General features: G+C 38.6%; 1 protein-coding gene across 2 annotated transcripts in view; it reads right to left on the reverse strand.

Moving 5' to 3' along the window:
- The window catches only part of uts2r (urotensin 2 receptor), a 61,054-nt gene that overhangs the window by 18,061 nt on the left and 18,826 nt on the right, over window positions 1-24,167 (reverse strand). Inside the window, exon 4 of one of the 2 annotated variants that reach the window (XM_015051756.1) lies at window positions 1,828-1,914. The exons of the other annotated variant lie outside the window; for it this stretch is intronic. Coding sequence (XP_014907242.1) covers window positions 1,871-1,914 — 44 coding nt within the window. The 3' untranslated portion in view covers window positions 1,828-1,870. The remainder of the gene's footprint in view (window positions 1-1,827; window positions 1,915-24,167) is intronic. 2 annotated transcript variants of the gene reach the window in all.

The following is a 24,167-nucleotide window of genomic DNA, read 5'->3' on the forward strand; positions in this document are numbered from 1 at the left end:
AACTATTTGAGGCAAATTATCTGCCTTGAAGCTCCATTAAATTATGTTTTACTGTTTAGCGTAATGTGTTAAGGGCAGATGATTATTTGTGTTGCGCAACACTCTTACTTCCGCCAATGAGTTGCTGACGAATACTAAGCGCCATTAGCATAACATAGAGAGAGCACACGTCCTCTTTTCCCCGTACATGTTTGGGTTTCTGTCGTTTTTTGGGGGCCCACCATCCTGTCACTCACATGGACACAAAACCTATAAAAAGCTGTGGAAAGTGAGAATTCACCTGTTAAAATGGCTGAAGGTGAATAAGGAAACTAAAGACTGAAGTATTATTTTGTCAGCCTGCTGATTTATTATTTTTATCATTAAATCAAATTTCAAATTTTTGTGTAATTTTTGCCAAGATTTGATTTAAACAATTCACTATTTTTGTTACAGTTAATTTTCTAAGCTACAGTAAAGTTGTTAGGATGCACAGATATGAACATTTGGTTAAATACTATGACCACTGCTGCTATGGCAGAATTTAACAATATTTTATTTGATTATTTGATCAATCATCAGAATAATTGATAGATTACTGGATTACTTGATCCCAAAAAGAAATTGTTTACCACAGCCTTAAACTGGACAAACATGGCCGCCCACAATCATAGAGATCCCTGGTAGGAATGTGTTTAAAAATGTGACAGACTATTTAATTTTGAACTGTATAATTAATATAAAAACAAAATTTAAAGCTTGAGAAACCTCTAGAGTACATAGAGAACATCCAAAGTACCTGACCTCACAGTCAGAGCATCAGAGTAATTTATTAGCTTCTGTAAACACGATGCTTAATAAGTCACTTATAATAAATGCAAACATGGATCCTGAAGCATTTTTATCCAGTCAGATGGACGTTTTATTTGAGGCACAGAGCTCTGATAGGAGTTGATCCTGATGCAACAGGCTTCAAGTCTTTCATACACGACTCTGACGATCCATGATGAACGCCAACATGAGCGCATGGAGTAATCATCCTCAGGACTTGCATGAATCTGTTAATATTTATGTTTGATTTTTTTAATGCACTTCCAGAAATTCATCATTTATAAGCACCATATTTTAATATTCTCCCCTGAGATGTGTGTCAGTTTGCATACTAATCATCATCCAGATAACATAAGAACACGCTGCAGTATGCCTCAAATCATTTACAAAGTGCATAAACAGGAAGGATTCAACTTTCAGCTGCTGGATTTAAAAACACCTTGGATCATCCTTCATGAACCGTCATGTTGGGCGGATCCGGTTCAAGTGGAGCCATCGTCACTCTGTCTGCTGACTAATCATTTTTGACGTTTGTGCCTGAGGTTGTTTGAGGTTGAATGTATGATTGGAACTAGATCATGAAGTATGATCATGTTTGCACTTTTCCTGCCTATTCTTCCTGTTAGCCAAACAAAATACAAATAAACTTCTGCAAAGATGTGAATTAAAAACTATAACAAAGGAGATGTAATGATTTATAATGCGTTTATTCTGATTTTACTCAGATGTTTGTATCCAGTTTTGATTTTCTTTCTTTTGCATCATGTTTTTGTGCTTTGGCATATTGTCGCCCTACTCCGCTACCATCAGTCACACATCCCAGATGATTTGGACTTGACTCACCGTGCAGCTACAACAAGCGACCAGATGGAGTTGGAAGACGCTAAAAACAGGAGAAGTTGCTCTACGAAGCCAGAAGGGGGCAAAGTCAGAACTGGAAGTATGTTAAACTGGTGGCAGGCCTCCATTTAGAGAGCAAACGTTTGAACAAATATGTAAAAAAGTTACATACTGCACCTTTATTGTCTGGAACACAGTCGCACGTCTCTTTTCATTCGTCTCAGTCTGTTTGTTTTGCATCTCTCCACGGACTGCGACGTGACTCTATCAAAGGCACAAAGTGTTTCTGTAAATTGATAATCAACTGCAGTCTATTACTGATAATCCTAAAGGTAAAGACAAATAAAACTCAAGTCCTGATCCTATAACTTTTTCTAGGTGGGGTATTTGAGTTTTTTCCCACCAAAGCCCAAAACAAATTTAACCCGATTATAAATATGAAAATATTGAAAAGTGAGCCATAAAAGCTTCCTCCTCCTTCAGTAATCTGTCTGGATTCTTCTTATTTTTTGCTTGGTTTTCTTTGGCTTCACCACGGCAGAATTTCTGATTAATCTGCGTTCCTTTGGGGATTCTGATTGGTGTTTTCATAGAGCGTGTGCCCCTGGAAAGCCCTCCATTTATAATTGCAGCCCAGCGCGTCTCAGAGTCAAGAGTTTCATTGTGTAATTAGTCTGTGAGAACCATTGGTGGGAGTTTTAATCCCAGACTCTGATGGATGTCAAAGAACCTTTTTATCAACCATCGGGATCTGCATTCATTCCTATTAGAAGAGTGAGAAATCACTTTGACTTTCTTAACATCTCCCTCCTATGAGCGCGTTTTCTTCTAAGTGTGTTCATTTATGAGTCCCTTTCTTTGTACAGTTGTGTTTTTCTGTTGTGATCTGCGTCTCAGTTTTCAAGCCAGCTGTGTGTGCCGGTGTGTGATGAGGCTGTAAGGTCTGCCTGAGGGGCAGCAGGTGGCAAAGACATAATTTGTTTCCAGCCCCGTTGGATGGAGCCGCATTTGTCACTGCTGCCGTTTTGGAGCCCCTTGATGTCTAAAGCTCCTGAGTGCAGAAATAGAGAAAAGGGAGTTTCTTTGAGTGCTTGTGTGGCCATGCTCAGGCCTTCTGCTACCGTAATAGAAACATCATAAACTCCAGAGCTTTTCTAATGCATGTTGACAAAGAAAACCCATAATCACTTATTTCAAACATCAAATAAAAAGACTCATCTTTTCTTTTCCGCCTCTGTCAGAAGTTAAATCAAACCAAACTTCTCTCGTTTTAGGTGGGCTAGAAATTGTTTTTATTTGCTAAATGCCACAATAACACGATAAAGAATATGTCAGAGATTTATTTAGTTATTCATGTCTTCAAAATCAGAAGCTAAAGAGCAACATGACTCGATCGGGTATTTGAATTGTGAGTCACGTCTGAATGTGTTGCCGTTTTCCTGCGAAGCTAAAAGCTGTTGTGTCTAAACACTGTACCTGCAGTATTTTTGCTGTTTTGTTTTTACATCAGAAATACTATTAACAGAACTAATTGTGGATCACAAGGCTAATTTTTGTGGTGATCTCCCAGAAATATTTTGTGAAAATTACAGAAATCTTTAGTTTCTTTGCCTAATTGAAAGCAATACATTGTGTAACTCATTAGTTATTGAAGACACAAAGCATGCATTGATTAATACGTTTGCATCTGCTTCTATTTGCAGCCCCGGTCGAGGAATGCAAAGTATTTGCTATCCTGTCAATGAAGGGAAGGCGTTATTGTGTGCTTGGCTAAACATCATGAATATGACAAAGCACGGACAATGTTGAGCACGGACTTATCAAGAACAGATCAGAGATGTGTTGTGCTGGGTGAGTAACAGCTGGAGGCTGTTTGCTCGCTGCTGGAAATGAGCAACAAATCACTTCGGTTGGGTAATGCCGTAAAACACCAAATTACTATCATATTTTGACTTAAAGCAGTGAAAACAATGAAAGTTTTATCAATATTGTCCATTCATAGAGCCACTTGGCAGCTTTTACTGTTGTTATTAAACAGCAGTCATTTTATAAAACTATCTATCTACTCAGTCGGTACCTTATATTGTCTAAAAACGTCAGATAGATTCTCCAGATACAAAACTAACAAAGGTTAAAATCTTCATTGTTTCTTTTTTTTTTCCATCACTAAGATTGACTTTGAAACAGTTACATAGATTGAAACCAGCATATTATCAGATTTCATCGTGTCAAAATCTGCCCAGTAAATGATCAGAAAAAAAAAAGATTCCAATAGAAATGTTCTGCTGTTGCACATGTAACGCAACAAGATCTTCCTCATCTTAAATAACTATTCATTACATTCACCATTCATTGTGATTCAGTGACTTTTGAAAGTTTTTCGCATGGCGTCATAAAGCTAAAGCATCACCGTCATTGGTAGTTGATACTGTAGCGTATGTATGATATCATTAGCTAAGCCGGACAGGTACAGATTACATCTAATCTCAATCTACGACTGTATAAGGGTCAGTTCTACTGAATTTTTGGAATTGCTACGTAAATGTGAAGATTCGCTCACCTCAGCATGCCAAATGCTTTAAGTGACTCCAGCGGGAGGGCAGTCTGACCTATTTTCTGATAAATCTAGCTAATAGTTAGTTGACCACTTGGAGGCAGTCATTAGCTGTGTTTCCATTGAACATATAATTGCGCCGAAACTCAGAACACAGAAAGAAAGTTTTGGTCGTAGGATCAGGTGATTTTTCAGCTGTATTGATGTTGGTGTATTTCACAAAACTGCAACGGAAACACTTCTTTTTGCATCATACGAGTCATGTGACAACCAAACATCGCCACTGGTGCAAACCATGAAGAAGAAAACAACAGGATGTAGTTGGAGGATGTTAACGCGGCATGTTTTTAATAGCTTATTGTGTGAACTAACTTATTCACATGTGATTTTAGTTGCGTTACTTAATTAACTGAAACACAGCAGTTGTGAACTTGTGTTTTTTTGACATTAGTAGAATACTGACAAAGGTTTACACACATTTGTGATGGGAATGCAGCTGCAGACTTTGCATAGAGCCCTGAACTTCCATCCCAAGAAAGCTGAATGTTCAATAAGTACGAGGAAAAAAACATGACTGTGACATCATGGTTTTAGTAGCTTATACTGTATTTGTTTTTAATCTGGTATTCTTAAAAGCGGCCCAACATTCTTCAGCATTCCTTACATTAGTAAGGCACTCAGACATGTTTTGAAGACGTTTTACATCTTTAAAAAACCAGCATCATAATTATAAAACAATAATGCTGCCAGAGTGTTACTAATTCACTTCTAATTTTAGCTTCAGGGCCAGAGGAACCACACAGAGAGAAAGAGAGCGAGAGAGAGAGAAACAGCTCCAAGTTGGGTTTAGAAAGAGTTCAATTCATGCACACACACAAACTCATTTCCACAAGCCACTCAAACCGTGACATTTAAGGGATCCTTGGATGGATTTAAATGAAATTATCTGAACTGCTCTTGTTTCGGCGCATTCGGGGTAAAGATGTGGCAGGAAACCATCAATAAGGAGCTCCATCCTGTTATTTATATAAAATTATTCTTTATTTTTTTACACATCTTTAGCAGTAATGCTCATGAACCAAACATCATTCTAATGTTTTCACTGTAGGCAATCTCTTGGGATTTAAATGCTGGGCTTCTCCAGAGTCTATCAGGTGTGAAAACACAAACTCATAAATCAAAATGATCAGTTTTATTTAAAGTGGAAAAGCGAATTATTTACTGAACCAGAAAATTAACTCCATATTTTTCTGGCAAATCTTCGGCACCTAAAAAATGCAGGTGGATGAAAACCGGACCTCACTGCTTCCAGGTGTCCAAGTTTTAGGAACCTGAGCAGAACAACGTAAGTTCAAATGAAAAACTGTAACAGAGGCATCATAATGAAGCATAATGGAAGTTTCCCCAGTGCCTGATTGAACTGTTTACGGCATTTAATCATTTGCAGAGGTAGATTGAATGTTTGAATTTGATTGATCGCTTGGTCCTTTAATTTGCAGGAACCAGAGAACAAAACGAGTGTCAAATTATAATCGACGGTGATTGTAGCACCGACGTTACTGCAGAGAACGACAAGGTGGAGGTCAGAAAGGAGGGAGGAGGACAGACGGAGCAGCAGAGCAAAAATGGAAAGATGAATCTGTTTGCTATAATTCTGTCAAAGACAATCACCAAACTTTTGATTTATAGGTGAAAACAGAACACAGAAAGTCTCGTATTCACATTCCAATGACTCTGTAAAATAAAAACAGTAATATGAGGATCTACCAGGGAAAAAACAGCACAGAGTGGCTCCCAGTGACTGGTTGGGATCAGACTGTGATAAGGACGAGGTCTGAAAACTGTTAGACACTTGAGGAAATTAAAGCGAAAGTCAAAATTAAGATAAAGTTCTGCACTATGATGAGTCGACATTACAGTCATCTCTGCAGACAGACAGCTGATGGCCTCTAAAGGCCTTCTGTCAGGTTGTGTTGAAGTTTTTCCTTTAATTTGTTGAGCTTTTCTCCCCTAACCTTGAAGGGTGACTGCACAACATTAAAAACCTGAAACTGATCACCTCCTTGTGCTGAATTTACCTCGGAGACCAAACATCGTTCTAATCTAAAGAGCGGTAGGAACACTGAAGAGTTTGAAATCATGTAAACACCAACCAGTGGCATTTAGAATCAGCAATTTACAGCTGATGTTCTGCTGTGAAAAAGTATTTCTGCCTCTTACAAATGTCTAGTTTTGCTTTTTGGTCACACAAACTAAGTTTGATATCAAGCAAAGAAGACTTCAGACAAAATGCAGTTTTTAAAACATTATCAAAACTCTAAGGCAACAAACATCAGGGATTTTTTTAAGTTTAGGACTTCAACTTTACTATTTGAGTTTGCCAAACTTTGATTTCTACGTTTTTGTAAGTCGACCAAAAGTTGCAGAGACTTTGGATTCAAAGCTCTTAAAGCCTAAAATTTAGAATTTTCTAATTAACATTAAAGTGCCAGTAACAAAATATGAGTCTCAAATTTATGAAACTCAACTATAGTTTCCAGACACCTAAAATGTTAAATTCTCACAAATAATGAGGCTTAAGTGTGGATACTGTTTACAAACCAAGAAGATGTTTTAATCAGTTAAGTCATGAGTTATTAAAACATGAAAATGTTTTTCAGAAAGCAGCAGGTTGGTAAGGAAAGCACTTTTCACTCAAATCGATTCTGGTTATGTTCAATATTAATATATATTTAATGATATGAATCAAAAGCAGAAGTTTGTGCTTGTAAAATTAAAATGATAAATATAAACAATTCTTCAGAGTTGGCAAAAAAACAATTAACTTTTCAACATTTTCTCACATTATAAACACAAAATTAAGTTGTTTTTTTTAAATCATAATTTTATGTGACAGACCAACACGGTGAAGCATAAAGCTTATGAAGCATGCAGCTCTTTCTGCTCGTTTTCTTCAGCCAATCTCTGGTGCATTTCTGGTTCCTGATGTTTTATTTTACCGCGAAGAATCAAGTTTCATTTCAGAAAGTCCTGACTTTACAACGAAACCTGCCCTGAGTTGATGATGTTTCTAATTCGGTGGAGCGGAGCAGAATCTATCACATGTCGCTGCAAAAGCCTGTATCAGTAAATCCTCTCAGTCTTGGTGTGAATCAGATCTCGGCGCTCTACTCGTCTTGCATTTACACCAGTGGGTAAATGCAAGACGAGCAAATGGAGGCGCCAGCAGGCGGCTGATGTGAGATAAGACTTTGCTGTTTGCTGTTACAGATACAGACCAACAAAACCACGTTCTCACAGAGACGACGGCTCTTTAATCTGCTGCGCTCTTCTTAAAACTACACCTGTTTACTCACTGCTTTTATTTGTACCCAGTCCAATACGAGGAAGTAGGAAACTGTACGCTTGGTTCAGAATATTATAAGACAGAACGACATTAAAAGTCAGGATGATAACTATAATGTAGATCCACTGATTCACTATTAATACCTGTGTGGGTCCAGATATTGAAAATAATTCTAGATCTGATATCAGGGACAATGATCCCAATACATATGGGGAAATCTATTCATTCTAATTCTATGCTTTGTGGTTTATGTGACGTCTTGCTTTATTATTTATTTTATTTCATTTTTGGAAGTCCTCGTTCACTGTCTGAACCATTTAAAGGTTTGTTGTCGTTTGTTTTTGCCAGTTTAAGTTTATTATTTATTTTACATCGGCTCTTCTACCCTTAATTGCACTGACTGAACAAATTAAACTTATGTTGTTTTCACATGTTCGACCAAACTTGTGAAGCTATTGATGTATGTAAGTGTTCTGTACTTTATTTGTAATGCAGCACATTTATGTCTCTGTTTTAAAAAAAAAGGAAACATTTGTAGTCAGTTCAGCTGTTTTTCTGTATCGGAAAGTCTCGGCCGATACTTAACCTCAGATATCGGTATCAGCAGTGAAAGAAGTGAATCGGTTCATCCCTAATCTATATACAAGTTATTGTTTTGGACAGTGGGTTGGTTGGTAGTTTGTTAAAGCTACTTGCTGATTTCTTCTTGCTGTACTCCCCTCCTTGTTTACCAGAGTTCCTGGAGCAGCATTGTTAGATGATGACGCCGCTACAAGTCTTCTTCTCTGCCTTCTCTGTCTCGTCTAGCGACACGGCGGGGAGCTGGAGCTCAGCCCAGCAGTCAGTGATGATGACACACCATTAGGCCCTGGTCCTAAAGGCGCTCTGCCCCGCATGTTTCAGATGTTTCCCTGCTTTGAAAACACCTGATTCAAATCACTTCAGTTTGGTTGTTAATCAGCCATCAATTGAAATCAGGTGTGCTGAAGCAGAGAAACATTGGGTTGGGAAACACTGCAACACTCGAACCGACACAGAAACCGGCAACCTTGTGGTCACTCTGCTCTCATTCTACCATCATTTCACCAATAACCTTTGACCCTTGTGTCTAGAAATGGGGTCCAACCGACTCCACACACGTAAAACTTGTATCATTTGCCACAGTCCTCTACGTTTGCCTCCATCCTCGCACGCACAAGGGTTAAACTGACATTAATGTTTATGAACTCTTCAGACTGGGAGGGCGATTGTAATAAATCAAGAGAATCTGTTATACTTCCAGTTGTCGGTCAAAGTACCAAGAACATTACAAAGTCGGTAACCTTTGTCATTAGTTAAAGTCCAATTGCAGGAAGAAGGTTCTACAGGTATTTTAGAAACAAACAGCTTATTACAAAATGTTACATGTGGAAGAAAACTAAAACTGGAAATCAAAAAGTGTCAGTCTATGTAGAGAAATATCTCAAAAGATGACTCTAAATGGTGCTTGACTTGAATACAAATGTGTGCAACAGTTTTCAGATTAACATTTGCTTCCACATCACAATTATCCACTATTCTCTACTAGACGATCATTTCAAATCCTAATAAAATGCGTGACAAAACGCTGGAAGACCAAGAGGTATAAATCATTTGACTTGGAGAGACAGAAGAGATGGGGTAACTGTGGGTGTTTCCATGGTAACTGCGCAATTAGCTGGAAGAAAACACCAGCACAGCTGAACTGACATCTCTGCATTTCCTCTCAGATCAAACCGAACAGGAAATCCCCAGAGGAAAACACGGCCGGACGTGGAGGAAAAGGTCAACCAGTCATGTCGGACGGCGTTCTTCTCTTCTTCTCTTTGGCAGCATCACAAACACTTTTACCTCGACAAGAGGAGTCGGCTCTTAAATGACGAGTTCTCTCATTTAAGATTTTATTCTCACTCTAATGATTTGGAGCCAAGCAGAAGAAAAGTTAAGATCCAGGTGAGAAGAATCTCAATTTAGGCTGCTGATGCATTCCTTCAGCCCAGAGATGAGATTCACTCTGAAAACCTTACAAGCCAAAAAAACAAAACAAAAAAAAAACTATCTTTTAGAACTACAGAAAACTTATTAAATATTAATATTATTCTGTAAAAATAAAGTTTCTTGTTAAACTATTTGCTAATCTAAAAACATACACTGCATTGTTTTTAAGTCAAGCAGAAAGGGCAGAGCCTTTCTCTTGCTGATGTTAGGTCTTTTTGTGCTGCAGATATATTCTAAATTATCAAACGAGTTGTATTTTAGACAACAAAATGTTTATTTTTTTTCCATTTAAGTCATTCATTTAACTGGGATCTTTTAATGTATTTCTAATATTGCATAAAAAATGGAAATTAAATGGAAAATTTGCAGAGTGAGAGAATTTTTCATATCATTCTGATGATTAATCGATCATCAGAATAATTGACTAAAAATAAATGTTAATTGCTGCCCTAACTGTTACAGAAAATGAGAATCATCATATTGTTTACCTTCCCATGAATACTCTATGTTGCTCCATCACATAAAGTTCTGAAAAAGTTTCTGAAAACTTTTGCCAGGCACCAAAAACACCTTCACTGTCTTCGCGGAAAAAGTTGAGGAAATATAAAGCTGCAGCGTCGCGTTATGCTTCCATTCTGTAAGCAAACATCCAGACGTCCTATTGATTGCATCTGCTCTTCATGCTACATGGCTGTGATTTATTGCACCAGATCAGCTCCTGCAGAGCGTGAATCCCTCAGCAAACAACCCTAAACTTTCACAATATAGAGTTTTGATGAACACCTCATCGTTTCCTTGGATACCGTATCTAAACTGTTTGCTGTTCACAACCTGTGGCGTGGGGAAGACAATCGGAAGAGGGAGCGCTTTGTTTCAGAGCGTGTTTAGATAAATCATGGCGAGTCTTCCTGGTCTCCCTCTTGCTGGCAGTGAGGGTCTGCTGAAGGTATCGGGTCTTAACCCTGCGTGGCCAACGGGAGGTTATTACTGATGAATGCAGCAGATTCAGATGAATTCCTTCTCCTGCATCAATAACGCATGAACGGAGAAATTTCAGAGAAACTGAAATAAGAGTCCGGAGCCAAGAGGTTGATATGTCAAGGACGGGAAGCCAATACTGGGACGTTTTCCTACAGGGAACATCTATAGCACTTCTCATCTTCAAGGATAAAACAGACTGCTCTGTTGACGCTGCTGCTGGTGGAGACGGGAAAAATGAATGAAGTCACTCAAAACCAGCATCCCAACGTGTTGACACATCATTAACGTCCTGCTTTGTTTGCCATCGATATTTCTGCCATAAAACTGGCTAAACCCTCTCAGATTTTTTTCCTCCCCTATTTCAAACAAGACAGGTTAGGATGGTTGCTAAGAAATAATTGAGCAAACTGTTTCAATTACTTTCAAGAAACTAATTTTTTTTTTTAAAAAAAAGAGAGAATTATTCACTAAAATCGTTCACCACAGTATGACCTGAACCGGTTTTAAAGTGAAAAGAAGAGGCTGAGAACAAACTGATGCGATGTTCATCACGCAACAATGAGAACCGATTTTGAAAGTTTGGCTCGACCATACAGAGGTTTTTACGAGAAAAAAAAAAAAAAAAAAAAAGATTTGAGAAAACATTTCTTTGTTCTCTCAGAGTCATTACAACGATGAGCATTTTATCTGTGTGTGTGCCAGGATTTTTTGCTTGTCATTTGTCTCTACCTGCTCTCTCTCCCAGCTGCACCTGCTCACCTGTGATTAGCTCTTTTGTCATTTGGCATCTCTCTCATACCACAATTGTTCGCTAAATGGTTCCCGGTCCCAGTTCTGTTCTCTCGCTTCACTGTTTTCTGTTCATCATTAAAGAGACCCGTTCAAGATGATCCTTATCAGCTTCTGCCTCCTAACTCGCCAAACACAATGATACCTGAGGTTATCTGGTTAAGTGGGGATTGGTGGATGGAAAAACAAAAACAAAAACAGAGAGCCAATAAACTAAAAAAGTTCAATGGACCACTGACCTTCAAAAAGCAAAAAAACAAAAAACAAATTTAGTGCAAAGCTTAGGACATAAATTAAAGTTTCTTGTTGGTTTTAAAAATACCTGTGATGACCTCTTAGAGAAGCGACCTCTTGAAGATACGCATCAGAAGATGGGAGAAGAAACAAGGTTGTAAGAGTCAGCCATGTTTTCAAAGAAAGGGAGGTTGGGACTGCCAGAACATGAGCTGAACGGAAACTACAAAACACTCTCCAGCTTTCATGTTTTTAAATGTCAAATATGTGAGATTCTCTGCTTTGCTCGTGATGTTTTTTTTTTTTTTTTTTTTTTTTAAAAATGACAGGTAAATACTCTGAATGCCTCGCAAAAGCACTCGAAGTCCTGCTGGACGACAGGACTGTTATTTGTGAAAGTTAAATTACAATCATTAGATGTGGGACTCTACGGCTGTTTTTTTGCATTTCCCTCACTGTATTATTCCACATTTTTTGGTGGGTCCAATAATTACAGTTACAACGGAAAAAGCAGAAGTCTGAATAAACATTTCAAAAGCAGAATTTAGAAGAAATTCTAAATTTAGAAGAAATATACACAGCCCTAGATCTGAAGTGGTGCTCAAACATGGCAAGTCACAGCGACTGAAGCTGAAAGTGCTGAGAGTCTTCATGGTCCAACGGGCAATTTCTATCTTGAGACCAGAAAAAGAAAAGAAAAAAAAAAAAGAAAGAAACTCTATAACCTGTTGAGATGCAAAATTTATTTTACAGTTTCTGCAGTGAAAACCATTTCTGTTGAAATCTCTTCAGAATCTCCCAAATGAAGCTGCAGGAGGCGACAGAGTATGAGACGCTCCTGTCCGGAGTGCAATAGCATCGAGTTCAGGAGAATGAGGTTTGGGATTTTTTTTTATGCTCTGGTTTTAACTGCCTCTGGGTTCAATACCAGATTGTGTGCAGACAGCAGACGCTCTTACCTTGGGTAAGCATGTGTTCAGATGAGAACCTGAGAACGATATACGCACACAGCTGTCCCGAGTCGGTCACACACACTTCAGTGCAACAACACAAGCATAAATATTCCAAGTGGCGTTTCTCTGAGAATTTCAACCATACCTTCAGCATCACTTTTTAATGATGTGAGGAGAGCCGCTTTTCTACCCTCTGACACAACCTCACCCTTTCTGCTCCTGCTCATCTTACATTTATCTCTTTCCCCTCAGTTTGCCTCCAGAGGCTGGAAGCCTGTTCAAGGACTTAAAGCCATGCAGGCATATGACACTTTCAGATGAAGTCGCTGAGCCTTAATGCCTCCCAAATCACACGTCTGTTTTTCAAACGGCTGCAGTTTCAATCTTTGTGCTGTGGCAGCTGTAAAGGAAGCACATCGAGTTTTAGAAGTCATATTGTCAAGGAAGTTTTTTTGATTATATGAGCCAGGGTTTGAAAATATCGCCTGATGACCTTGAGCCTTGTAATGTATTCATATCTTTATAACCTTTTTAAATGTTGTCATGTTACAAGGACCAAGACTTTAAGGTGCTATATATGATATTATATTTTATCACATTAAAAATTTTAACATAATTAATCAAAATGTTTTTTTTTTGTTTTGTTTTGTTTTTTGTTTTTTACATACAAAACTCTCATGTTGGAACCTTTGTATTTACACGTTTCTGGTACATCCCAAAATCTGACTCACATCACAGTGGGCCAGTGGGCGTCTCTTGGCCCACTGGGTTTTAATTTTTGCTTCAATAAACGATCTGATTGGACGCTGGAAAGGATTATTGTTGCTTTCATGTTGTAGCAGAAGCAGCTAGTCCATCAGTAAAGCTTTTCAAGCATAAAGGCTACGCTAAACATAAAGCAGCAACACAGACATCCCCAATGCTAATGTCAGCAGCCTCTAAAGAAGCTACATCAGCGTTAGCTTCATTCAAAGCACAATAAGTATAGTACTATTTTGCACCAATCTGATGCTTGAATAAACTAAACTGATTAAACACAATATAATTGTTGTTGAACTCCTGTCTACATATTCAATATTTTAGCAGCAAAAAGGGTTTTTGAATTCAAAATGTTGCTAATTTTGTCTACATATACTTTGACTGAAATGTGATTAATTGTGATAAATTAACCACAGACCCTGCAATTAACTCAATTAAACATTTTAATCCAAAAACAACCACCACTAGACATCAAGGTGTTTATCAGGCAAAATCGGGAAGTGGAAACCCCCCCCCCATCAAAACACATTTTTTAAAAATAATTAAAAATTAAAAACTTAGAGGGACCAGGGCAGAGTAGACCCATAACCGCCTCGCCTGGTATGCTAACCCATGGGAGGTCAGGAAGGTTGGATGCCTGTAAGAGGCCTGCACAGCCCGATACATCCCCAGAAGCCATGGGCTTCCACACAAACTAATCGCAAGATAGATCCCATACAAACCCAGAAGCTCTTATGCTTAAACTTAAAACTGGTCGTCTAACATTTGAAAGCACTCACTATGTCAGATGTTGGAGCTTGTGTGTCCCTTATGGCCCGTCATGGATGTAGGAACACGCAAGTACTAAAGTTTATGAGCCTCAAGGAAACCAGAGCGTGACCCCAAAAAGGAAAGGAAAGTGTGTGTGTGTTGCATTTAAGTGCTTCAGATCACGTTTCAATGTTTTAAGACTTTTGTTTAAAGCAGGGTCAGAAGATTAACATGGATCAAGATAAAGAGGCACTCAATCCCCTTTCATCTCCGTAGGATCTTGTTGGACAGCAGGAGGGTGAGTTGGAACATTTATCGATTGCAGGCGGTGGTTTCCGAGTCAACACTTCCTGCAGCTATCGCCGGCAAAGCTTCGGATCTGCTACGATTAGAAAAGATCAGCAATTTTCATCTGCATTTCCCAAAAAGGAGTCGAGTCAATGCAATCTCTGGGAAGGAGATCGATAGTTCTTGCTGTCTTGAGTAAGCAAGAAGGAATCAGTGAGAAACTGTCAGAATGAACCTGAGCTTTAATCTGTCATGCACTGACCTTCAAACTGCTTTTGTTATATTTGTTACAAAAACAATACACAAAATCCTCTTCTGAATCAATATTTCAACAAACTGATGCGGCTTATATTCACAACTCGTAGAAATCTGAAGCTTATTTTGTCTGCCAGAGAGACTGGAGCACCCATGAAGGTAAATCTATTCTTGCCTGACGATGTTTCCAATAAAGCACAGAAATATTGTCCTTCTAGCTGTTTTCACAAATAAAATAGGAGTTTTTCTTTGAAGGTCGAACCTTTTTCTAAAGAGTCAGTGAAGAACAATCTCAGGTATGGTGGAAAAGACTTTCCCCTCTTAAAGATTTTTAGTGTTTTGACTTTTTGGTCACACATAAATGTTTCAGATCACTGAACTGAAAAAAAAAAGACCTGAATAAGGGTGAAAAATAGTTTTCAAAAGGTGATATTTTGGGAAACGAAACAAAACTGGTCCCAATGTGAAAAAGTGATTACGATTCAACTGTGACTAATCACATTATTTGGAAAGTGGAGTTCAAGTTCACTAGTGATGGCAAAGTCTGACTACAGCCAGACCTGTTAAAAAAAAAAGGAGAACCTGCCTCACAACAAGAAGTAAGCTAAGAATCCAAAGATCAACACATTATGCACTGACATAAATAACATTAACAGATAAAGTCACTGACGTTTATTAGAGATCTACCTCTCAAAAGGGGGGGGGGGAAACAGAGGCGCTGGACTAAAATCTGGTTGGCATTTAACTGGCTGTTCATTCTCCAAACCTCTTAAATGTGGCTGAGTTCGAACAATTCTGCGAAGGCCAAGCATTCCTCTGCAGTAATGTGAAAGTCTCTTTACCATTTATCAAATGCTTCATGGCAGATGTTGACAACATGTGTGGGACATCCAGCAATTAGATTTAGGAGGCAATTACATGAAATATTGAATTAGAAACTGGTCTTGTGTAAGATTATGTGTTTACTGTGGATCTAACATTTATTTAACAATCTAAAACGGATGAAGTAACTGGATGATCTCGTGCCACAAAACAATCTTTAGGAATTTTACAAAGTCGCATGTATGCAGTGGTGCAGTTGAACGTTTCTGCATCATCATTAGAAAAATGTCAAGCCTCATGCTTAAATCAGATCATTGTCCCTCTGAACAACAAAGTCCTCCCAGTTCAGCCATGTGTGAATATCTCCATTAAAGAACGGACACAGTCGGAGGCTCTCACCCAGCTATACATGGATGGAAAATCAGCAGAGCCAAACCACAAGCTGCTTTAATATGGGCAATGGAGAACCAGAGGCTTATTATGAAGAAGGGGGCATTTTACTGTGTTGTGGGGAGTAATGGTGGTAGGTTTTTCCCTTTGGGATAAATATTGATATAATGAGATCATCTTGTTGCTTATTCTGTCAAAACCAATAAACTTTACATACTCAGCTGGATTTCTTGTGCATTTAGCACACTGCATGCATATATATATATATATATATATATATATATATATATATATATATATATATATATATATGCTGTCATTTTGCTTGTTGTCTTTGGCTCTTACTATATAATGTTAACGGCAAACACACTTTGATACATACCAGCTCCAGGGGGACACTAATTACTGCTAAGGTTTTAAATTTTACCCGTGATGTGTGTAGCGTGCCGGTTTGGTGCTATGAAGCTTACAGGAAATTGCCTGCGCTGTAAACGACCATCCTCCATTGCCAAGAGAGAAGTGCTGAGCCGAACAAGATGGCTGTTAATGTAAATTCAACATCTGGCCAACGCCGACTGAACGGCTTCATTCACTTCCTTTACTGCCGCAGCAGAAACGACAGGCAGACTGCAATTCTAAAACAAAATCGATGTCAGTTTGAATTCTACTGAAGAAATTCAGCTTAATGGGAGAAACCGCAGACGGATCAATGAAGGGAGATGAGAATCGAGTGGAATTAGTTAGGTAGGAATAGAGGCTACATAACTAATGAAACACAAGACAGAATCCAAACTAATGACATCATGTTTAAATGCAAAAAATGTAACACTTTGGACACTTCTACAAGATGCAAACTTCTACACATTTTATTGGAGTTTTACTTCATAGTGCAACACAACATAGTGCATAATTGCCTGTCATCAACAGCGAAGTGCAAACCAGGTTGTGCACCAAGTCTATAAATAGAAACTCGTGTCAGAATGGAAGCATACCAGTCGTGACAGTACTTCACATGCTGACAAGTAGCAGAAATATGGCTTTGTAATTGGAGGATTTTACTTTAAAAAACAGCTGCACATAAAAAAAAGAAGCAATATTATTAAACAGAAGTTTCTACAAGCTGAATTTGGTAGTTTACAGAGTTGCAGTTATTGAGTTCTAAAGAGGAGAAGTTGTATGCTGTCATTAGGAGGGAGCTCCCAATGTGTCGGTGAGAAGCTGGAAAATCGGAGTTCTTGAACCTGCTAGAGGCAAAAGCCTTCAGGCAAAACCAGCAGCAACCAGCATGACAAACTCAAATTACTGACAGAAGTGGAGGCTGTCAAATTCCACTCCGACTATGGGACATGGGCTTTGACGAAGACAAGCGGTTAACAAACATAAATCTGCTTCTGCTGCAGTGATGTTTGTGCTTTCACTAAGCGAAGTCAGCAGCAGTTATTGGGGTAAAAAAAAATTATACTTCCAAAAACACATTATAAACCTTTTTCCAGAAACACAAAACTAAAACCCAGCCACGGTCTGCAAGGAAGGGAAAGGAGCTAGTTCAAATAATAATAATAACTCTGATAAGGTCTTCGAAATTTGTAATTTCAAGTCTGAACAAAAACTAAGTTATTACATGACTGAGTGAAGACAAGATGTCTGAAAGTCATCAAATACGGCCGACTACAATGTGGTAGCTTGCCACCATCAGCATGTGAATGTGTGTGTGACTGGGTGAATGACTGAATGTAGTGTGAATGTAGTGTGAAGCGCTTTGGGGATCTCTGGACTTGATAAAGCACCTTTTACCATTTATCTCAACTACAGTGTCAATGAGAACAAGTAAAGACTTAAGCATCAGTTTAAGGCCAGTGACCGTATTCATGGAATAGAAAAATAATCCATCCATTCACGATTGGGATCTGCATGTCAGGTAGGGAAATCCAGACGTCCCTCCTCCTAGGGTTAGCTAACCCTAAGGTTATGGGTGTTTGGATTCTCCAGTTTGGTTGACCTGGTCCACAAAGGACTGGTTCCTTCAACAAATTGTGGATCTGTGCTTGTGTTTGAAATCCCTAGAAAACCTTCAAAGTGAGGCTATCAGGCTGTATCCTGATTAGATGCTGTTAAAGTCGTAAAAACAAGTCATTTTGGGGTGGGGAATGCAATAGTCTGACACAGAACACAATGTGTCATTAACCCAGAAGTTACATCAACAAGCTGAGGTTATGGGTGGTGACGCAACCCCAGCAACAACGCAAGATAAGATAGTTACAGGGCAGAGAGGGTGATAGACAAGGAGAGGTCTGACCACCACTGAAAGAGTATGTGTACCATCAAAGGGGATTCTAAGGCTTAACCATGGATTGCTTCTTCTTAGAATCAATCATTGTATTATTGTGTTATTGTTCCATGTCACCCATTGTGTGAAACATGTATGCATTGTTTGATTGTTGCTTTTCTCCCTGTGGGATGCTGTGAGTGCAGCGAGTTGAACAACAGGAACATCCTTGCGTAGCCAAGCCTTGAGTCATCAGTAAATCATCAGAGAGAAATAGTTTTGTGAATTATTGTCACATGAACAAAAATTCTTTTTTTTTTTAATTCAACAACACCCGAAGCACCTCGGCTGACTCCGTAAATGAAGAGGAACGGAGGATCTAAACAGAGCTTCTCCTGGACAGCAGAGCTCCAGACTTCTATCCCTAAAGGTTTGCAGCTCCGTCTCTATTCAGAGGGTAGGTTTGCGCAACCTATTGAAAAAAGCTCACTCCATTTGCCTGGAACCAGGATCTTGTTCTTTCGGTCGAAACGCATACCTCATGGTCATATGTATAAGTCTGAAAATAAAAATAATTCAGGCAAAGATTAGCTCTATCTACTCATCTCTTGGTCCATCCTACCAGCACAAGACGCCTACTGTAGTTGAACTACACCACCTTAGACTTATTCCCAATATGAAAGGATCAATCCGCATGTTCTACTGTTACTACCGAAATAATCTACCAGTAAAAAGAGAACCACAAAAACTCCATTGATTAAATGAATACATTTTTACAAATTAAATTATGAATATTTTGTTTAGTCCAGAACCAGCCGAGCCGAGATACGTCTTTAAAGTTGAAACCTGAACTGCCTGAATCTTTAGGCCTATGGTGCCCAAACCAAGTCCTGGAGAGATACCGTGCTTCTTCAACAGACCTGAGTCAAATATCTGAATTCCCTCTGCAGCAGTCGTCAGGCTCAAGAGAGGCCTGTTATTCATTTGATTCAAGTGAGTTACTGAAGGGAAGCATCTTAAAGCTGCAAGATAGTAGTTCTCGATAGCTGGGCTTGGGCGCTCCTGCTTTACGCTAAACAGCAAAAAAAGGAAGGATATTTGCATAGCAGTACAATAAATTCTTAGATATATGTAAATGTTATCTTTAATAGAGTAACCAGCAATCAACTTTAGCACTCCCAGAGCAAAACAAACAAAGTAATATTTCAAACTGTGTTGTTTGGGTTCATCTTTTGATTTGCTTTTTCTTACCAGCTCACAAGGATCTGACCTTTTCCTGAGAGGGAAGTTCCGCATTTACGCCTATAAAAATTACAGAAGCACTCTACTGTTAATGAATAATGCATACGAGTAGAACAAATGCACTGCAAAAAGTCTTTGCCCTGGCAAGAAGGAACAGAGAAAAGTTCATTCAACACAGTATCAAGAAAGCATGATTCCGTTACGCTTTCTTGAAAATCCCCCCTTGGCATTGCTGATTTATTTCCTCATTTTATCTACCAGGAAAGAGACAAGCGATCCGACTTGCCAGTGCAACAATGAATATACGAGATCTATAGCTGTATTTTTAGAACGGGTCGAGAGAAGGAACTTATCAGAACCATGCTGCTTGCACTGAGAGAATGTAATCTTATGTCTATTCCTCATGGATATAATACAGTACAACAAACCCAGTAGATAGACTTTGCCCACTTTTTGGGTGAGGTTTTTATTTTATAACAACATGAACACGGCACAAAGACTTGACTGAAACAATGTCCACATTCTGCCCAGCAGCTTCCTGGGACGCTTTGTCAAAACCAAGAATAAATGTCGTAGTGCATTGGGAATATGAATGTTTTATATGAATAGAACAACTCCACTAGTCAAAGGGATTATTTTTGTCTTTTGCCACTGTGGCAAAATATACACTCTGCTTAGAGTTAACAAGGTAATACATGTTTTCCAAAACATAAAAAAATAAATCCCTGGATCCTACAATTTCTTATTTCTCTCTCCAAGTTTCGGGCTCCGATAATAAATGTCAGTATGCGTTAGGTAACTCACGTGTTCCCTTCCAAGCAGCAGGCAAAGCGGTTAACATTTTATGCGCTTCTACAAAATAAAATGGCCTGCATTCTAAAAATTTAAGAGCACTGAAAGCGTGTGGCAACATATGTAGTAAAAGTCGTGCAGTGCCAAGCAACAGCACTCAGCATTCAACCGTTTCACATTTTTCCACTTTACTAAAATACATTCTTAGATATTCTTCTGGGATGTTACATGATTGACATTATGAAAACTCACAATGGAATGAATGAATGATAGAGTACTGGGGATAGATACGTATCTGTGCCGCAGTTTTATATTTTTATTGTTGAAAAATAAGCAGCTAGTTCTGGTCATTGCTAACTACAAAGTTAGGTGTGTTAACTCTGAAGCACTAATCATAAACATTAGTTTGACTATTGCTAAAACACTATACCAAAAATGGCATTTAGCAGAAGCTAATTCTAAAGCGCTAAATCCAACCACATTGACACACACTGTTACAACTTAGTATATCGCCCTCCACAGGGTCAAATTTGTTATTGCACACCGACTTGTACGGTTTCGCTTCAAGAAGTGATTTTTTTTGGAACACACCTTTCACTCATGGTTTCAGTTTTATAGATGCTGAGTATAGCTAACTAACTGATATTAACGTGTGGCATCCGTCAGAAAGTATGCAGAACATCAGATTTTAAACTGTGTCCTACTGCAATGCATTCTGGGTAACGAATGAATGTCATTTGCTGCACCGCATCACAGGTGATGAACGTGAGGAGATAAAACGGAACAGTTTTCTCCCACTTCAAAATAGGAGTATGAATGCAAGCGAAAACAATCGATACCCGAAGCCTCAACACAGATGTTGAACTTTATTCAATTGTAAGCTCACAAAACGGCCTGGTGAATTAAAGCGTTAGAAATAATCTGGAAAAATTCATTTACAGGAAGCTAAGTGAGCTAAATGTTTTCAGAGTTAGCAAAAGCGCTAAAGTGCTAAACAAAAAATTAGCTCTGCTACTGGAGGATTAGCGGAAGTGTACCCAGTACTCTTTCCAGTTCATTACCAATCTAGCTGCTCCGTTGTGTTGGTGTGTCCTGTGAGACGCTGGCATTTGAGGTTGTGATGTGAAAAAATGCGACAATGTTTGCAGGCGTTGTTTGTTGCCCTGCGACATCTTACTGCTGCTACAAAACAAGACAAAAGAGGCTTCTTCTTCATTTAGCTGTTTTCATTAGACACCCCCGTGCCCAAACATCTGTCTCAATCCCACTTTGTTCTTGGTGTTTTCTTCTGTGTCAATGACCTTGTGTACAATCTTCCTGAATTAATCTTTCTGATCCTCCTCCTTTCTTCCTCCTGTGCAGCCCTCTAGTCTAACATCCTTAGCAGAGTACATCTACTATCTCGCGTCTGCACATGTCCAACTCATCTCACCCAGACGTCTTACACTTCATCTCGAACTGCTAAACCAGAGCTGTCCCTCTAATTTACTCATTTCTAATCCTGTCCATTTTGGTCACTTCCTGTGAAAATCTTACCATCTTTTTAGCTCCTCCACCTCCAGGAAAGCTCACCTCTCTCCAAAGCAGATGTCACAGCAGATAACACCACCATGTAGTCACCCTTTCCTTTTTATTGTTGCAGCCATCATTCTGTCACAAAACCTCCATAACAAGCATCACTTCTGCTCTCTTCTTCACCTCTCTTGTTCTTTGGGAGCTAGATGAGTTTCTCTACCTTCAGAAAACCTCCCCGTCTTCCTCAAAACATTCATCACGTTCACATACATGCACACATTCTGACTTGCCTCTGGTGCCTTTTTTCACCTTTGACCTAGAGCATACCTCAACATCTCCCGGCTCCCCTGCAACCTCACTCTTCTCTCACTAAAGAACCCAATGTTCTCTGCAAACAGCCTTTGGGGAGTTCTGCCTGACCCAATCCATTCGGTGAGCCTGTCCATCACCACGGCAAACAAGACCAGGTTCAAAAACATATTTCTTTAACTTATAATCTGAGGTCATTGCAACCAGTATTTTCTTAAACTGAGAGCAAAATCAGACTTAACTCTTACATGTTTGAAAGTTTTTTTTTTTCCCTTCAAAAATATTCAATGAAAATTTGCCAATTCATGAATTTTTCCACCCCCTAATTGAAAAAAAAAAAAAGTTTAACTTGACACGCTATTTATGCCATTTGCAAAATAGTCAATCCAGAAATGCCATTCATACTTTGGAAGATCCCCACTCTACCCTCTAGAGCACAGACCGGGAAAAATGTTTAGGTTAGTTTCTGTGCTACTGCTAAGTCGGTTTCCATTGTCCATATTAATGGGTTGTAAGGTACATATGAATTATTAAAATAGGCAGCGACAAGCATATTTGGAAAAATAAAATCTCATATCAAGAACTTTTTGTTAGTATTTTGTTTAATCCTGGAATCTTTCAATATTTATCTTGACTTAAGAAGAGATCGACCACAACTTAGATGGCTAAGGAAGAAGACTGATGTTGTGTCTGGTCAACAACTTCTGCACTGAACTGACCATATGTTCTGCTTCGACAACCTCTTTTTTTTATCTTTGTATGACCCATGATGCCTCATTTTAATGTGGCAAAGTGTCTGATCATCACACCATACTTTACAGAGGAAATTATTCCTCGTCTTCATCCCGTTTCATGTTAGGCTCGTCTTCGGTATTAGTGGTCAAAAAACAAAATCTTAATCTCAAGGTTTTGCTATTAGCAGCAGCTTAAAACACAACCCTTTGAGACTGACATGCCTTTCTGCTGTAGGACGCGAATCAATACAGAAATAGAAAACTACCACCAAACAACCAAGTTCGTATTGATCTCAATATTTTAATTTCGGATTCCATCTTGAAATTTTATTTTATTTTTGTATTGTAGTTTTTCAACTCAACCATAAAAAATAATTGTTTGTACTTTATTAAGGAAAAAATGCATGCAAACCATGTTAATATGTTATTAAAGTATTTTGTAGACACCTATAAACTTCTGTCAAATGTTTCAACAAAATAATTCACAGGAAAACCACAAAAACTCCTAAGGTTCAGAAGTTTGAAGACATATCAAGTATCAGTATCAGTATCAGTATTGGTATTGGCAATGCAGGCAAAAATAATGCTTTGTGTTTCAACTAAAGACTAAACTTAAAAAATGTCCTTAAAGACTCCATAAAAATTGCTTTTATCCCTTTAATAACCAAAATATGCAGTACCACACACCTCTAGTAGGAAGATGCGAATCCAGGAGCAGAGTGGCTCAAGAGGAGCAAAGAAACTTTTGAAGGTTTGACAAACCAGTGTAGGCATGAATCAGCTTCTTTGCTTCTCCCCTAACACAACCCCAGTCAGAATCACACCAGATGTATTCTCTGGAGTTTATTAAACCAATAAACCTTGCATAAGCAGAGTATGTGTGTTTTATTAGTTGCTAAAACTAAGCGTGGTGTGAAGTATATGAGGTGATTTACAAGGAAAACCATGGTAAAGTTGAGGCGAGAAATAAAAAACAAGAAACAGTAAAAATACTTCAGCAGCTATTAAATGGATTATGTCTCTTTATAATATTACACCACATATTGGAGGAAAAGCAGATGACGAAAACGCTTATTGACCTTACTGACCATTAACCTACATGGTGACTGCCGATGATGTAACTTCATTTCCATCTCACAGGAACAAACAGTACAGCGCTTTGTGTTTCCAAGAATAAGACGAGCTAGGAAATGTTTCACAATTTGTTTCAAATAATCTAGAAGTGCAGAATATTTAAGTCACAACCTGACTTGTTAAATTCTGTCTTGGTGGAACTGCACATCTGCATTATATGAACCACTTCTCAGTGAAATGCTGGGGAAAACGTTAAACACTTGATAGAGGAAAGTTGTTGTGATGACTTGATGAAGGTGAAATGTCAGAGCAGGAGCTTCTTAAAGGGGAAATACTATGTAAAGTCGACTTTTTTGACTTTTACATCATGTTATAATGTTATTCCCACATCAAAAACATATGCGGAGTGTTGCCTTGATTCTTTCATGCATGTTTGAGAAATCTTAAT

Source organism: Poecilia latipinna, unplaced genomic scaffold, assembly GCF_001443285.1.
Source record: "Poecilia latipinna isolate Pla-1442-1.1 unplaced genomic scaffold, P_latipinna-1.0 Scaffold1063, whole genome shotgun sequence".
Lineage (NCBI taxonomy): Eukaryota > Metazoa > Chordata > Actinopteri > Cyprinodontiformes > Poeciliidae > Poecilia > Poecilia latipinna.